Source organism: Anomaloglossus baeobatrachus, chromosome 1 (genome assembly GCF_048569485.1).
Source record: "Anomaloglossus baeobatrachus isolate aAnoBae1 chromosome 1, aAnoBae1.hap1, whole genome shotgun sequence".
NCBI lineage: Eukaryota > Metazoa > Chordata > Amphibia > Anura > Aromobatidae > Anomaloglossus > Anomaloglossus baeobatrachus.
In genome coordinates this window covers 199,582,451-199,599,232 of record NC_134353.1, presented here as the reverse complement: position 1 = coordinate 199,599,232, position 16,782 = coordinate 199,582,451, and the positions used below count along the sequence as shown (strand labels likewise).

The 16,782-nt window shown below is 48.1% G+C and overlaps 1 protein-coding gene across 2 annotated transcripts in view; it reads left to right on the top strand.

Moving 5' to 3' along the window:
• RBM46 (RNA binding motif protein 46) overlaps window positions 1-16,782 on the top strand; it is a 120,443-nt gene that overhangs the window by 88,923 nt on the left and 14,738 nt on the right. For both annotated transcript variants that reach the window (XM_075347653.1, XM_075347659.1), the window contains exon 4: window positions 13,681-14,451. In XM_075347653.1, coding sequence (XP_075203768.1) covers window positions 13,681-14,451 — 771 coding nt within the window. The remainder of the gene's footprint in view (window positions 1-13,680; window positions 14,452-16,782) is intronic.

Here is a 16,782-nt window from a genome sequence, read left to right as displayed (position 1 = left end):
TTCTGGGTCACGCCCACGGCTCCCTCCTCTCCTCAGGACGCCGGCAGCCATTCCTGTCAGCTCCTCGGACGCTGCAGAGGGGGACAAATTCTGGGAGACCCAGGCAGGGATTCTGGTGGCCTCACAACCACTTTAAGCGGGTGGTAAGCAGCACCTGTGGTGCTAGCCCCATTGTGCAGAAGTGTAATTATAAATTATATGTTTATGGTATATCCTTCACACTGTATGGTGCACAGTTGATTTCTGGCTATATACCCTATTGTGTTGCTCAGGGAAGACAATAGCATGGCGCCCACAAAAGGCAGGGGTGCCAAAACACAGGCTTACTATGCTGCCTGCGCCGCATGTACGACACCGCTACCGGCAGGTTCCACTGACCCTCATTGTGTGCGCTGCTCGGCCCCTGCAGCACTTACTCAGCCGGAGCCTCTGCTAAGGGGGGCCCAGGGGGAACCACCTGCTGACACTGTCCAGGTGACGGGGACGGAGTTTGCAGTCTTTAAGGATAAACTCTCTGAGACTATGGCTAAGATACTAGAAGCCTTGCAGTCCAGACCGGTATATCAGCACAGGGACACTGTTGAATCATTGCTCCCTGGCCCCCCTCAGTTGGACCAGCACTGTCCCCCCGGGGTGTCTCATAGATCCCAGGCTGAGGGCTCTGACACAGACCCCAGCCCCAGACCGACTAAGCGAGCTCGCTTGGAAATTCCCTCGACATCATCATATTGTTCAGGGTCCCAGCGGGGGGAATCTCTGGATGATGAAGCGGAGACAGCTGATCAGGATTCTGATCCTGAGGCCGCTCTCAATCTTGATACTCCTGATGGGGACGCCATAGTGAACGATCTTATTGCGTCCATCAATCAAATGTTAGATATTTCTCCCTCAGCTCCTCCGGTGGAGGAGTCAGCTTCTCAGCAGGAGAAATTCCGTTTCAGGTTCCCCAAGCGTACACCGAGTATGTTTCTGGACCACTCTGATTTCAGAGAGGCAGTCCAGAATCACCATGCTTGTCCAGATAAGCGTTTTTCTAAGCGCCTTAAGGATACACGTTATCCCTTTCCCCCTGACGTGGTCAAAGGTTGGACTCAGTGTCCCAAGGTGGATCCTCCAATCTCCAGACTGGCGGCTAGATCAATACTTGCAGTGGAAGATGGGGCTTCACTCAAAGATGCCACTGACAGGCAGATGGAGCTCTGGTTGAAATCCATCTATGAAGCTATCGGCGCTTCTTTTGCCCCAGCATTCGCAGCCGTATGGGCGCTACATGCTATCTCAGCAGGTCAAGTGCAAATTGACGCAGCCACACGCACGTCCGCGCCGCAGGTGGCGTCCATAACCTCTCAGACGTCGGCATTTGCGTCTTACGCTATTAATGCTGTCCTGGACTCTGCGAGCCGTACGGCGGTTGCATCCGCCAATTCGGTGGTACTCCGCAGGGCCTTGTGGCTACGGGAATGGAAGGCAGATTCTGCTTCCAAAAAGCGCTTAACCAGTTTGCCAATTTCTGGCGACCGATTGTTTGGCGAGCGTTTGGATGAAATCATCAAACAATCCAAGGGAAAGGATACATCCTTACCCCAGCCCAAACCGAACATACCCCAACAGAGGAGGGGGCAGTCGAGGTTTCGGTCCTTTCGGGGCGCGGGCAGGTCCCAATTCTCCTCGTCCAAAAGGCCTCAGAAAGATCAAAGGAACTCTGATTCATGGCGGTCTAAGTCACGTCCTAAAAAGACCACCGGAGGTGCCGCTACCAAAGCGGCTTCCTCATGACTTTCAGCCTCCTCAATCCGCATCCTCGGTCGGTGGCAGGCTCTCCTGCTTTTGCGACACCTGGCTGCCACGGGTAAAAGACCGTTGGGTGCGAGACATTCTGTCTCACGGTTACAAGATAGAGTTCACCTCTCGTCCCCCGACTCGATTCTTCAGGTCATCCCCGCCTCCCGAGCGAGCCGAGGCTCTTCTGCAGGCGCTGGGCACTCTGAAGGCAGAAGGAGTGGTGGTCCCTGTTCCTCTTCAGCAACAGGGTCACGGTTTTTACTCCAACCTGTTTGTGGTCCCAAAGAAGGACGGGTCTTTCCGTCCTGTCCTGGACCTGAAACTGCTCAACAAACACGTAAAGACCAGGCGGTTCCGGATGGAATCCCTCCGCTCCGTCATCGCCTCAATGTCCCAAGGAGATTTCCTGGCATCGATCGATATCAAAGATGCTTATCTCCACGTACCAATTGCTCCAGAGCACCAGCGCTTCTTGCGCTTCGCCATAGGAGACGAACACCTGCAGTTCGTGGCACTGCCGTTCGGCCTGGCAACAGCCCCACGGGTTTTCACCAAGGTTATGGCTACTGTAGTAGCGGTCCTCCACTCTCAGGGTCACTCGGTGATCCCTTACTTGGACGATCTGCTGATCAAGGCACCCTCTCAAGAGGCATGCCAACACAGCCTCGACGCTACTCTGGAGACTCTCCAGAGTTTCGGGTGGATCATCAATTTTCCAAAGTCAAATCTGACACCGGCCCAATCGCTGACATATCTTGGCATGGAGTTTCATACCCTCTCAGCGATAGTGAAGCTTCCGCTGATCAAGCAGCGTTCACTACAGACAGGGGTGCAATCTCTCCTTCAAGGTCAAGCACACCCCTTGAGGCGCCTCATGCACTTCCTGGGGAAGATGGTGGCAGCAATGGAGGCAGTCCCTTTCGCGCAGTTTCACCTGCGTCCTCTTCAATGGGACATCCTACGCAAATGGGACAGGAAGCCGACGTCCCTCGACAGGAACGTCTCCCTCTCTCAGGCGACCAAAGCTTCCCTTCGGTGGTGGCTTCTTCCCACTTCATTATCGAAGGGGAAATCCTTCCTACCCCCATCCTGGGCGGTGGTCACGACGGACGCGAGTCTGTCAGGGTGGGGAGCGGTTTTTCTCCACCACAGGGCTCAGGGTACGTGGACCCAGCAAGAGTCCTCACTTCAGATCAATGTTCTGGAGATACGGGCAGTGTATCTTGCCCTGAAAGCGTTCCAGCAGTGGCTGGAAGGCAAGCAGATCCGAATTCAGTCGGACAATTCCACAGCGGTGGCATACATCAACCACCAAGGCGGCACACGCAGTCGGCAAGCGTTCCAGGAAGTCCGGCGGATTTTGATGTGGGTGGAAGCCACGGCCTCCACCATCTCTGCAGTTCACATACCAGGCGTGGAAAACTGGGAAGCAGATTATCTCAGTCGCCAGGGCATGGTTGCAGGGGAATGGTCCCTTCACCCGGACGTGTTTCAGGAGATCTGTTGCCGCTGGGGGGTGCCAGACGTCGACCTCATGGCGTCCCGGCACAACAACAAGGTCACGGCATTCATGGCACGTTCTCACGATCACAGAGCTCTGGCGGCAGACGCCTTAGTTCAAGATTGGTCGCAGTTTCAACTCCCTTATGTGTTTCCTCCGCTGGCACTGTTGCCCAGAGTGTTACGCAAGATCAGGGCCGACTGCCGCCACGCCATCCTCGTCGCTCCAGACTGGCCGAGGAGGTCGTGGTACCCGGATCTGTGGCATCTCACGGTCGGCCAACCGTGGGCACTACCAGACCGACCAGACTTGCTGTCTCAAGGGCCGTTTTTCCATCTGAATTCTGCGGCCCTCAACCTGACTGTGTGGCCATTGAGTCCTGGATCCTAGCGTCTTCAGGATTATCTCAAGAGGTCATTGCCACTATGAGACAGGCTAGGAAACCAACGTCCGCCAAGATCTACCACAGGACGTGGAAAATATTCCTGTCGTGGTGCTCTGATCAGGGTTTTTCTCCCTGGCCATTTGCCTTGCCCACTTTTCTGTCCTTTCTTCAGTCCGGATTGGAAAAGGGTTTGTCGCTTGGCTCCCTTAAGGGACAAGTCTCTGCGCTCTCTGTCTTTTTTCAGAAGCGCTTGGCCAGACTTCTACAGGTACGCACGTTCCTGCAGGGGGTTTGTCACATCGCCCCTCCTTACAAACGTCCGTTGGAACCCTGGGATCTGAACAGGGTGCTGATGGTTCTTCAGAAACCACCGTTCGAGCCAATGAGGGATATTTCTCTCGCACGCCTTTCGCAGAAAGTGGTTTTCCTAGTAGCAGTCACTTCACTTCGGAGAGTGTCTGAGCTAGCAGCATTGTCATGCAAAGCCCCTTTCCTGGTGTTTCACCAGGACAAGGTGGTTCTGCGTCCGGTTCCGGAATTTCTTCCTAAGGTGGTATCCCCTTTTCATCTCAATCAGGATATCTCCTTACCCTCTTTTTGCCCTCATCCAATTCACCAATGTGAAAAGGATTTGCACTTGTTAGATCTGGTGAGAGCACTCAGACTCTACATTTCTCGTACGGCGCCCCTGCGCCGCTCGGATGCACTCTTTGTCCTTGTCGCTGGCCAGCGTAAAGGCTCACAGGCTTCCAAATCAACCCTAGCTCGGTGGATCAAGGAACCGATTCTCGAAGCTTACCGTTCAGCTGGGCTTCCGGTTCCCTCAGGGCTGAAGGCCCATTCTACCAGAGCCGTGGGTGCGTCCTGGGCTTTGAGGCACCAGGCTACGGCTCAGCAGGTGTGTCAGGCGGCTACCTGGTCGAGCCTGCACACTTTCACGAAACACTATCAGGTGCATACCTATGCTTCGGCGGATGCCAGCCTAGGTAGGCGAGTCCTTCAGGCGGCGGTTGCCCACCTGTAGGTCGGAGCCATTACGGCTCTATTATGAGGTATTATTTACCCACCCAGGGACTGCTTTTGGACGTCCCAATTGTCTGGGTCTCCCAATGGAGCGACAAAGAAGAAGGGAATTTTGTTTACTTACCGTAAATTCCTTTTCTTCTAGCTCCAATTGGGAGACCCAGCACCCGCCCCTGTTTTTTTGTGTACACATGTTGTTCATGTTGAATGGTTTCAGTTCTCCGATATTCCTTCGGATTGAATTTCCTTAAACCAGTTTATAATTTTTTTTCCTCCTTCTTGCTTTTGCACCAAAACTGAGGAGCCCGTGGGAGCACGGGGGGTGTATAGGCAGAAGGGGAGGGGCTTTACACTTTTAGTGTAATACTTTGTGCGGCCTCCGGAGGCATAGCCTATACACCCAATTGTCTGGGTCTCCCAATTGGAGCTAGAAGAAAAGGAATTTACGGTAAGTAAACAAAATTCCCTTCTTTTTCTCGTTGTTGTTATGGCATCAAACACAGCGATGCATGCTGCCCAGCGGGATACCAACGATCAAAAAAATGAGCCAGGACTTTTAACCCTTTAGTGACGGAGCTAATTTTCACCTTAATGACCAGACCAAATTTTGCAATTCTGACCAGTGTCACTTCATGAGGTTATAACTCTGGAACGCTTCAACGGATCCCGGTGATTCTGAGATTGTTTTTTTGTCACATATTGGACTTCATGTTAGTACCAAATTTAGGACAATATTTTTTGCGTTTATTTATGAAAAAAATTGAATATTGGCAAAAATTTTGAAAATTTAGCAATTTTCAACTTTTGAATTTTTATACCGTTAAACCAGAGATTTCTGTGACACAAAATAGTTAATAAATAACATTTCCCACTTGTCTACTTTACATCAGCACAATTTTGGAAACAAAATATTTTTTTGTTAGGAAGTTAGAGGGGTTCAAAGTTTATCAGCGATTTCTCATTTTTACATCAAAATTTACAAAACCATTTTTTTAGGGACCACATCACATTTGCAGTGACTTCAATAGGCCTAGATGACAGAAAATACCCAAAAGTGACACCATTCTAAAAACTGCACCCCCCAAAGTACTCAAAACCACATTCAAGAAGTTTATTAACCCTTCAGGTGCTTCACATGAACAAAAGCAATGTGGAATGAAAAAAAGCAAAAATTAAATTTTACCTAAAAATGTTGCTCTAACCCAAATTTATTCACTTTTAGAAGAAATAACACAACAAAATGGACCCCAAAACTTGTTCCCCACTTTCTTATGAGTGCGCCGATACCCCACATGTGGTCAGAAACCTCTGTTTGGACAAATGGGAGAGCTCGGAACAGAAGGAGCAATATTTGAATTTTGGAAAGCAAATTTGGCTGAAATAGATTGCGGGCACCATGTTGCATTTACAGGTCCGCTAAGGTACCTAAACAGAAGAAACCCCTCACAAGTGACACCATTTTGGAAACTAGACCCCTCAAGGCTTCTATCTAGGGGTATAGTGAGCATTTTAGATCCACAGGTACTTCACAGATCTTGTTAACGTTACGTTGTCATATTGAAAATTTTAATAATTTTCTCAAAAATGTTGCTTTAGCATCAATTTTCTCACTTTTTCAAGAGGTAATTCCAAAAATTTGACCTCAAGGTTTGTTAACCACTTTTTTATGAGCGCGGTGATACCCCACATGTGGTCTGAAACCTTTGTTTGGACAAATGGGAGGGCTTGGAACGAAAGGAGCAATATTTGAATTTTGGAAAGGAAATTTGGCTGAAAAAGATTGCGGGCACCATGTCACATTTGGAGGACCCCTAAGGTACCTAAACAGCAGAAACCCCGCACAAGTGACCCCATTTTGGAAACTTGGCCCCTCAAGGAATTTATCTAGATGTTTGGTGAGTACCCTGAACCCCCAGGTGCTTCACAGAATTTTATAACGTTGAGCCATGAAAAAAAAAAAATAAAATTTTACCACAAATTGTTATTTCAACCAGGTAGCTTTTTTTTTACAAGAGGAAAAAGGAAAAAATTCAGCATAACATTTATTGTGCAATTTCTCCTGAGTTTGGCGATACCTTATATGTGGTGGAAATCAACTGTTTGGGCGCATGGCAGGGCTCGGAAGGGAAGGAGTGCCATTTGACTGCAAAATTGGCTGGAATCAATAGCGGACGCCAGGTTGCATTTGGAGAGCCCCTGAGGTGCCTAAACAGTGGCGGTCCCCCACAAGTGACTCCATTCTGGAAACAAGACACCTCAAGGCTTTTATCTAGGTGTATAGTGAGCAGTTTGAATCCACGAATACTTCACAGAATTTGATAAGCTTAGGTTGCCATATTGAAAATTTTCATTTTTTTCACAAAAATGTTGCTTCAGCATCAAATTTCTCACTTTTTCAAGAGACAACAACAAACCGTGGACCCAACAGGTTGTTATTCAATGTCTTATGAGCACAGGGATACCCCACATGTGGCCAAAAACCTCTGTTTGGATAAATGGGAGGGCTTGGAATGGAAGGAGCACCATGTGAATTCTGGAAAAGTTGAAATAAATTGCGGGCACCATGTCACATTTGCAGGGCCCCTTGGGTACCTATACATTAGAAACCCCCCACAAGTGACTCCATTTTGGAAACTGGATTTTATTCAGGAGTATAGTAAGCATTTTGAATCCACAGGTACTTCACAAAAATGTTGCTGTAGCAACAAATGTCTCACTTTTAGGCTATGTGGCCATGATCCAGCGACACGGCGTCCAGTACACAGTGTCAGCCTCCTGCAGAGATGTGAGTGTTGTCCACGGGAGAACGCAGCTGCCCATGCCCACGATTTGGGTTCAGGCCGCTGTGGAGCTCTATGCTATCTGCAGAGAACACTCATCTCCGCAGCATAAATTGACATGCTGAGGCTCGGGAAGCTGCGCCACAGGTCAGTTTATGCTGCGGAGAAAAGAAGCACATTGGGCAAGCACATTGGGCATGGGATTTCTAAAAATCCTTCCACTGTGCTTCTACTGCACAACGCAGCGCTATGGACACAGGGACACACTATGGACACACTCTGCGCCCAAAACGCTGCAAATCCCGATTATGGGCGCAGAGCCTAAAATGCTACAATGGATGAATGGATAGATGTCAAACATATATAACGTCCCACCCCCTGCATATTCTAAGCTGGCGCCCTTTAGTGCCTTTCATGTGGCACTAAAGTGTGCCTAGCCTTGTATTTAGCCCCCCAAAAAATTAATAATTAAAATAAACGACGTGGGGTCCCCCCTATTTTTGATAGCCAGCTAGGGTAAAGCAGACAGCTGTAGCCTGCAAACCACAGCTGACAGCTTCACCTTGTCTGGTGATCAATTTGGAGGGCTCCCCAGGCGGTTTTTTAAAAAAAAAAACAAAAACGTGGTGTTCCCCCCAAATTAGATCACCAGCCAAGGTGAAGCGGACAGCTGGGGTCTGGTATTCTCAGGGTGGGAAGAGCCATGGTTATTGCACTCTTCCCAGCCTAAAAATAGCAGGCCGCAGCCGCCCCAGAAGTGGCGCATCCATTAGATGCGCCAATCCTGGCGCTTCGCCCCAGCTCATCCCGCGCCCTGGTGCGGTGGCAGACGGGGTAATATATGGGGTTGATACCAGCTGTAATGTCACCTAGCATCAAGCCCTGGGGTTAGTGATGTCACGGCATCTGAACAGATACCCGACATCACTAACCCAGTCAGTAATAGAAAAAAATAAAGACAAAAAAAAAATTTATTTGAAAAAACACTCCCCGAAACATTCCTCTTTCCCCAATTTATTGAAAATAAAGAAATTCCGGTCGCTGTAATCCATTTTGGAGGTCCCACGCCGACTCTGGATCTTCTAGAATATGGGGGGCACGTTCAGGGAACGTATCCCCCATTTTCTGGAAGAGCAAGCTCTCCATGAGCAGTGTGGGTGCAGTAATCTGAGAATACTGCACTCACACTGCCCCGGTCCAACTTTGGGCAGAGTGACCTGCAGTAACCTCATTCCAGAATATGAGGGGCACGCTCACAGAACGTACCCCCCATTTTCTGGAACAGCAGTCTCTCTATGTGAGGAGTGTGGCTGCAGATTACTGCACTCACTCTCCCCCGGTCCACAGTGGAGCAGCCTGTGCAGCAGCGACTTCAGCGTCCCTGCTTGCAGGGATCCAGCTGACAGCCGCTGTCTGCGCATGCGCCGCCAGCATTCAAGAAGGAGGCGGCGTGATCGCGGGACGGATCACCAGACAGGTAACGTAAGACCGGGGGTGGGGGGGGTGACCTAGCGGGACCTGGGGACACCTTTCTGTCGCATGTGACGTGTCACATGCGGCAGAAGCAGCAGAATGAATGTGGCTGTGCGCTGCGCGCCGCCATCTTCCACGTTCCGGAGGGGGGAGGGGGGGTGGTTCTGGAGAACCGGAGGGGGCTCCGGTGACCGGAGGGCTCCGGTGGACCATAGGAGGGGTCAGGGGGAGGACATTTCCCTCCGATCTGAAATGTTTGATCATTTCAGATCGGAGGGAAATGAATGCAGGGCCGGCGCCGGCGGCAGTTTTCTGTGCGCTTCGGCGCCATTTTGAGTGCCTCGGAGGGGTGGTGGGGGGACTCTCCGGTACCAGGGGCTTTGGGGGCACTGGGGGTTTAGATTTCTTTCTCATCTGACATGTTTGATCATGTCAGATGGAAAAGAAATCAGTTTTACCGGCCATTTCTTTTTTTTTCATGTGTTCGTCGGTATACAGTGTATACCGCCGATCACATGATCGGGGTCCAAAAAAAACACCCCGATTCATAATCTGGGGGGTCTCAGCTACCCCCGGTAGCTGAAACCCCCGAGATTTTCGGTCGCTGGGGGGCGCTACAGGGTTTTTTCGGGCCGCCGCTTTAAAGCGGCGGAACAGAATAAGTACCCTGTTTTGCCGCCGCTTTAAGTCGTACGGCCGTCGTTATGAGGTTAAGTACGATCAGCGATATCGCAGCGGGGGGCCGGTCGCTGCTATGTGTCACATGTAGCGAGGTCGCTGTTGCGTCACAAAACCTGTGACGTTTCAGCGATCTCGCTAACGACATCGCTATGTGTAACGGGGCTTTTAGAGTTAACATGCAGTTTACAGCCAGCCCTCTGTTTGTTTACCTGCAATGTTAGATTAAGCCTTTTAGCTTTATCATTAGTGGGTCTGAGAAGAGTTGTAGTCCGAGACCGCCCCCTTCTGTGATTAGCAGCTTCTGGTGTGGGTGGGGGCAGCTCCCAGAGCTCCTCTACATACAAAAAATAATAAAATCTTTCACTGTGTCAGAATGGCTGCACCCAGTAATTTAAGTGATACATCGTTAGATTCAGAATCTCTTTGCCTACATCATGCTGCTCTTAGATGAGTTAGTAAAAACTTGCAGACAAATTCCCTTTAAACCCTTCACGACCGTGGGCAGTAAAATTACGTCCTATTTTAACGTGACTTAACGACCAGGGACGTAATTTTACGGCCTAAAGTTCATTTGATTGCCGTGGCCATAGCAACGGCTTTCAAATGATGTCCCCTGCTGTTTCTTACAGCAGGGGACCTTTGCCTGACCCCAGGGGGGGTGGCATCGCCACCCCCCATCGACTATCGATGTGATTGGCTGTTCAAATCTGAACCGCAAACCACATCGTTCGCACTAATTTCGGCAAAAATAATACCTGAATTAGTGCGATACTGTGAGATCCGGCTATGAGGGGCTGACTCAGCTTCACCACATCATAGCTGGAGCTCTAACATGTCGCCCCCCAGCCCCTGCAGCACTGATTGGAGCGATCGTGCTATGACGCGCAATCGCTCCAATCAGTGTGCAGTGGGGCGGTCTGATCTGCAGGTGGCCGCCCTCCCCAGGCCTGTGCTGGTCTGGGAAGCCCTCCCCCAACATGTCTGCAGCGTGCACTGGCTGGTACTTGTGGTACCACGCCATCGCTGCTGCTGCTGCCGCTGAGGTCACCGCTCCTGCTGCACGTGAGTACTGTGCTCACCTTGCAGCCCGTGCGCGCTCCCGCGATGCCCCTGCGCGCTCCCGCGGTGCCCCTGCGCGCTCCCGTGATGGCCCCTGCCCGTGCTCCCCTGCGATCTGCCCCCCCACGCCCCGATCTGCCCCTCGACATCCCGATGTGCTCCCCCCGCGATCTGACTGCCTCCCCCATTATCTCTATTCTGCTTCTGCAGCTCCTCCGGTATTCCCCTCCCCCTCTCCCCCTCTGCTCTCCCCCGACGTCCTCTTACCTGTCTTCACCGGGTCGTCCGAGGTCTTCACTGGTCCGATCACATCTGCCTCCATCGCTGGGTCCTTCCTGGGTATTCTGCTGATCTGTCCAACGTCCTGCCTGCTGCTCCTGTAAAGCCGTCCATCTCGCTTGCCTTCTGTTCCTCCTGCAGTTCTTCTGGTCAGTGATCCTCTTGCCAATCCTTTGGGTACTGTGAGTATAACTTTTTTTTTTTTTTTCTTTCTGTATCCCCTGTTCATTTTTACACCTCATCTGTCTGTGCGTCCCGCCAAGCGCTGATCAGGGATGCACATAACGTATCTGCATCCCTGCTCAATTTTTGGCGTGACTTTTTTTTTTCCGTATCCCCGACGCTTTTTGTATCGCATCCGTCCGTGCGTCCCGCCAAGCGCTGATCAGGGATGCACATAACGTATCTGCATCCCTGCTCAATTTTTGGCGTGACTTTTTTTTTTTCTGCATCCCCGACGCTTTTTGTATCGCATCCGTCCGTGCGTCCCGCCAAGCGCTGATCAGGGATGCACATAACGTATCTGCATCCATGGTCAATTTTTGTCGTGACTTTTTTTCCGTATCCCCGACTCTTTTTGTATCGTTTCCGACCGTGCATCCTGCAGCGGCCAATCAGTCACCGCGTCTGTGCGTTTGAAAAGTCAAATGACGTTCCTTCTCTTCTGAGCCCCGCCATGCGCCCAAACAATTTATTTCCACCACATATGAGGTATCTACGTATTCAGGAAAAATTGCACGATATGTTTTGTGGTGCAGTTTTTCCGGATACCGTTGTAAAAAAAAAAAAGCTACCTGATTGATGCAAAAATTTTGTGGTAGAAAAAAAATAATAATTTTCACGGTTCAACGTTATCAACTTCTGTGGAGCCCCTGGGGTTAGAAGGGGCTCACCAAACATCTAGATAAACTCCTTGAGGGGTCTCGTTTCCAAAATGGGGTCACTTGTGGGGGAGCTCCATTGTTTAGGCACCTCAGGGGGTCTCCAAATGCAACATTACGTCAGCTAATGATTCCAACCAATTTTGCTGTCAAATGGTGCTCCTTCTCTTCTGAGCCCCGCCATGCGCCCAAACAATTACTTTCCACCACATATGAGGTATTGTCGTACTCAGGAAAAAATGCACTATAAATTTGATGGTGCATTTTTTCCTGATACCCTTGTGAAAAAAAAGCTACCTAGTTAAAGCAACAGTTTTGTGGTAAAAAAAAATTTTTTTTCTTTTTACGGCTCAACCATTATAAACTTCTGTGAAGCCCCCAGGTGTTCAAAGTGCTCACCAAACATCTAGAAAAATTATTTGATGGCTCTAGTTTCCAAAATGAGGTCACTTGTGGGGGAGCTCCATTGTTTAGGTACCTCAGGAGGTCTTCAAACCCGACATGGCGTCCGCTAATGAGTGCAGCTAATTTTGCACTCAAAAATTCAAATGGCGCTCCTTGCCTTCCGAGCCCTGCCGTATGCCCAAACATTTGATTTCCACCACATATGAGGTATCTGCGTACTCAGGAGAAAATGCACAATACATTTTATGGTGGATTTTTTCCAGATATCCTTGTGAAAAAAAAGCTACCTAGTTGAAGCAACAGTTTTGTGGTAAAAACATTTTTTTTTCTTTTCACGGCTCAACGTTATAAACTTCTGTAAAGCCCCCAGGGGTTCAAAGTGCTCACCAAACATCTAGAAAAATTATTTGAGGGCTCTAGTTTCCAAAATGGGGTCACTTGTGGGGGAGCTCCATTGTTTAGGCACCTCAGGGGGTCTTCAAACCCGACATGGCGTCCGCTAATGAGTCCAGCTAATTTTGTGTTCAAAAATTCAAATGGCGCTCCTTCCCTTTCGACCTCTGCCGTGTGCCCAAACAATTGATTTTTACCACATATGGGGTATCAGCGTACTCAGGAGAAAATGCACAATAAATTGTAGGGTGCACTTTCTCTTTTCTCCCTTGTGAAAATGAAAATGTTATGGCTAAAGTAACATTTTTGTGTTTAAAAAGTAAAATTTTAATTTTTTCCTTCCACATTGCTTTAGTTCCTGTGAAGCACCTAAAGGGTTAATAAACTTCTTGGATGTGGTTTTGAGCAGTGTGAGGGGTGCAGTTTTTAGAATGGGGTCACTTTTGGGTATTTTCTGTCACCTCGGCCTCTCAAAGTCACTTCAAATGTGATGTGGTCCCTAAAAAAATTATTTTGTAAATTTTGTTGGAAAAATGAGAAATTGCTGATGAACTTTGACCCCTTCTAACTTCCTAACGAAAAAAAAATTTGTTTCGAAAATTGCGCTGATGTAAAGTAGACAAGTGGGAAATTTTATTTAGTAACTTATTTATTCATTTATTTATTTGTGTGACATATCTCCCAGATTTATGGGCATAAATTTTCAAAGTTTGAAAATTGCGAAATTTTCGCAAAATTTCTGAAATTTTCACAAATAAACGTAAAAAATGTCGGCCTAAATTTACCACTGACATGAAGTACAATATGTCACGAAAAAACAATCTCAGAATCGCCAGGATCTGTTGGAGCGTTCCAGAGTTATAACCTGTCAAAGTCACACTGGTCAGAATTGCAAAAAATGGCCCGGTCATTAGGGTGTTTTAGTGGCCGGGGGTGAAGGGGTTAAGGTAGTACAGTGAGTGTTTTTCTATTAGGCTAATTTGCTTGCACATAATTTCAGTATCCGTTATTTGAAACTTCTATTCCATTCTATTCCAGGAACTTTCCAATTATGGGGCCATACTATCCAGGTTGACTGGGCTGACCCCGAGAAAGAAGTTGATGAAGAAACAATGCAGAGAGTGAAAGTATTGTATATTAGGAATTTGATGATATCGACAACTGAGGAAACTATTAAAACGGAATTCAACAAATTCAAGGTTGGAGCTGTTGATCGTGTAAAGAAATTGCGGGATTATGCTTTTGTTCATTTTTTTCATAGAGAAGATGCAGTTACAGCAATGTCTGTAATGAATGGCAGATGCATTGACGGAGCCAACATTGAGGTGACATTGGCTAAACCTGTGAATAAGGATTCTAACTTAAGACAACAAATGGGCTGCAATGCTGAGAACCTGCTTACCTATGTAACTGATGAGGGAGGATGTCGCAAATCCATGGGAAGATGTTCAAGCTCTCCTGCAGTTCTTGGTGGTCCGTACAGTCCGACCACTTCGAATTCTGAAAGGCACTCTTACCCTTTCTACCCTGGAACAAAGCTTACGCAAATAAACATGCTTTCATTAAAGCCAAATCAGTTCCACTCCGCTGTCATGCATTTAGAGTATTACTGTCACAAAAATAATATAGAGCTTCCTGAATACTATTTGTATTCAACTACCAGCCAGGATGGAAAAGCACTTCTCATATATAAGGTTATTCTTCCATCATTTGGAAATCTCTGCTATAGTTACTTCATGCCTGACAAGTTGTGCACAACTTTGGAAGATGCCAAGGAGTTGGCAGCACAATTTACATTGATGCATTTAGGTGAGTAGAAAAAAAACATTCTTGTTTTGTTTTTTTCCCTTGAATTACTCCTATTATGTATTATAGCATTTCTAAGTATAGCTGCTTGTTATGGTATACTTTTTCAGGAAAATCAGATTGCAATACAGTCGGGTATTAATAAATTCCTGAGCATCCTGGTTTGTAACCTGACTTTTATAATAGCAGAGTTCTCACTGATGTAGCTTAATATCCACCATCATTTACCTATATAGTAATACTATTTTCCAGAGCATTGTACAATACTAGGGTAACACTTCCGTGCGCTCGACTAAAGGGTGCTTTACACGCTGCAATCTCGCTAGCAAGATCATTAGCGAGCGTACCCGCCCCCGTCGGTTGTGCGTCACGGGCAAATCACTGCCCGTGGCACACAACATCGCTTACACGTGTCACACGGACTTGCCTTCCCTGCGACGTCGCTGTGGGCGGCGAACCGCCTCCTTTCTAAGGGGGCGGTTCGCGCAGCGTCACAGCGACGTCACACGGCAGCCGTCCAATAGAAGCGGAGGGGCGGAGATGAGCGGGCGGAACATGCCGCCCACCTCCTTCCTTCCTCATTGCCGGTGGACGTAGGTAAGGAGATGTTCGTCGTTCCTGCGGTGTCACACAGCGATGTGTGATGCCGCAGGAACGACAAACAACCAGCGGCATGCACCACCAACGATATTATGAAAAAGAGCGACGTGTCAACGATCAATGATTTTTGACGTTGATTGTCGCTCCTACGTGTCACACGCTGCGATGACGCTAACGGCGCCAGATATGCGTCACTAATCACGGGACCCTGACGATATATCGTTAGCGATAGCGTTGTGTGTAAAGTAACCTTTACACCATAATCGATCATGCCACCAGGACCAATAAAACTGTCTGATTCCCCACATATACTCTAGACACGTATACAGTGGCAACCACGCTATTTTAGTTTTGTTACCTCAGGTTTCCCCCTCCAAAATTATTTCAGTTTGTTTCTCAATGGATTTGTACAGATGTTGGGTGACATAAAATTAATAAAAGCTCTGAAACAATGATTCTCCTTGTTTTTTTACATGACAAACTCCTGGCATTTTAAAGGTAACCTGTCACCAGTTTTTTCAGTATTGACCCAAAACTGTCACCTTCTGCAGCTCCTGGGCAGCATTCTATGAAGGTGCACCTTGTTCCTGAGTCCCCTTGCAGACCTCAGAAATAACGTTATAAAATCTGACCGCCATGTATGCAAATTACCTGTTCTGGTCGGATGGGCATGCTCTTTTTCGGCTCCTGCCCCCCCCTCCTGCCGCTCTTTACCGTCCTCCTTTGATGATTGACGTGTCTGACGCCTCCGTCGTCATTCCCGTAGCTGGGCTGAATTTCGCGCTCGTGCAGTTATTCCCGGCTCACGCAGGCTCACTTCGCTCTGACCCATTGCGAGCAGAGCCTAAAACATAGGTGCGCTTGCTTGAACCTGTGAGCTCTCTGCGCAAACGCGAGATTGTGCACCTGTTTGAAGACGTTACCTGTATAAAAGACACAATCAATCACACTCCAGTCTCTCTACCTTGGCCAAGACCAAAGAGCTGTCTAAGAAGACGGGGGACAAAATTGTAGACCTGCTCAAGGTAGGAATGGGCTACAGGACAATGGGCAACAGTAGGCGCAAGTATTAGGAAATGGAAGAAACACAAGATGACTGTCGATCTGGGGCTCCATGCAAGTTCTCATCTCTTGGGGTAAGGATGATTCTGAGAAAGATCAGGAATCAGCCCAGAGCTACACGGAAGGATCTGGTCAATGACCTGAAGAGAGCTGGGATCACAGTCTCAGATTTCCATTAAATTAATTATTTGAAAATCACATTTTCGGGGGGGGGGGGGGGAGTTCTGAATGTCACAGTTGAAGTGTACCTACACAATTACAGACCTGTCCATTATTTGTAGGTCCGAAAACTTGCAAAATCGGCAGTGTGTCAAATACTTATTTTCCCCACTGGATATTGAGGCATATATGTATTTTACTGTAATAAAGGTACTATTTATTAGTGTTATTGGTATCATGTAGTATCCCTTTACATGCCAGGTTGCTCATGTTCAGGGGAAAATGCTTTCCATTGATTTGTTTGACTGTTATAAATGTCTGTTCCCTTTTATATTTCCTATGAGTAAAGTCATCTTTAAGCAGCAGAAACGCATCAGGTGTACCTCAGGCCGTGGGTCTTCTATTTTTTAACATGTTTTTCCACTAAAATTGTGTTTTTATGACAAGCTGTTGGACTGGGAGTAACTAGAATTTTTCTGTGTTGTCACTCACCTGCTGTGCTACACTGGTTTT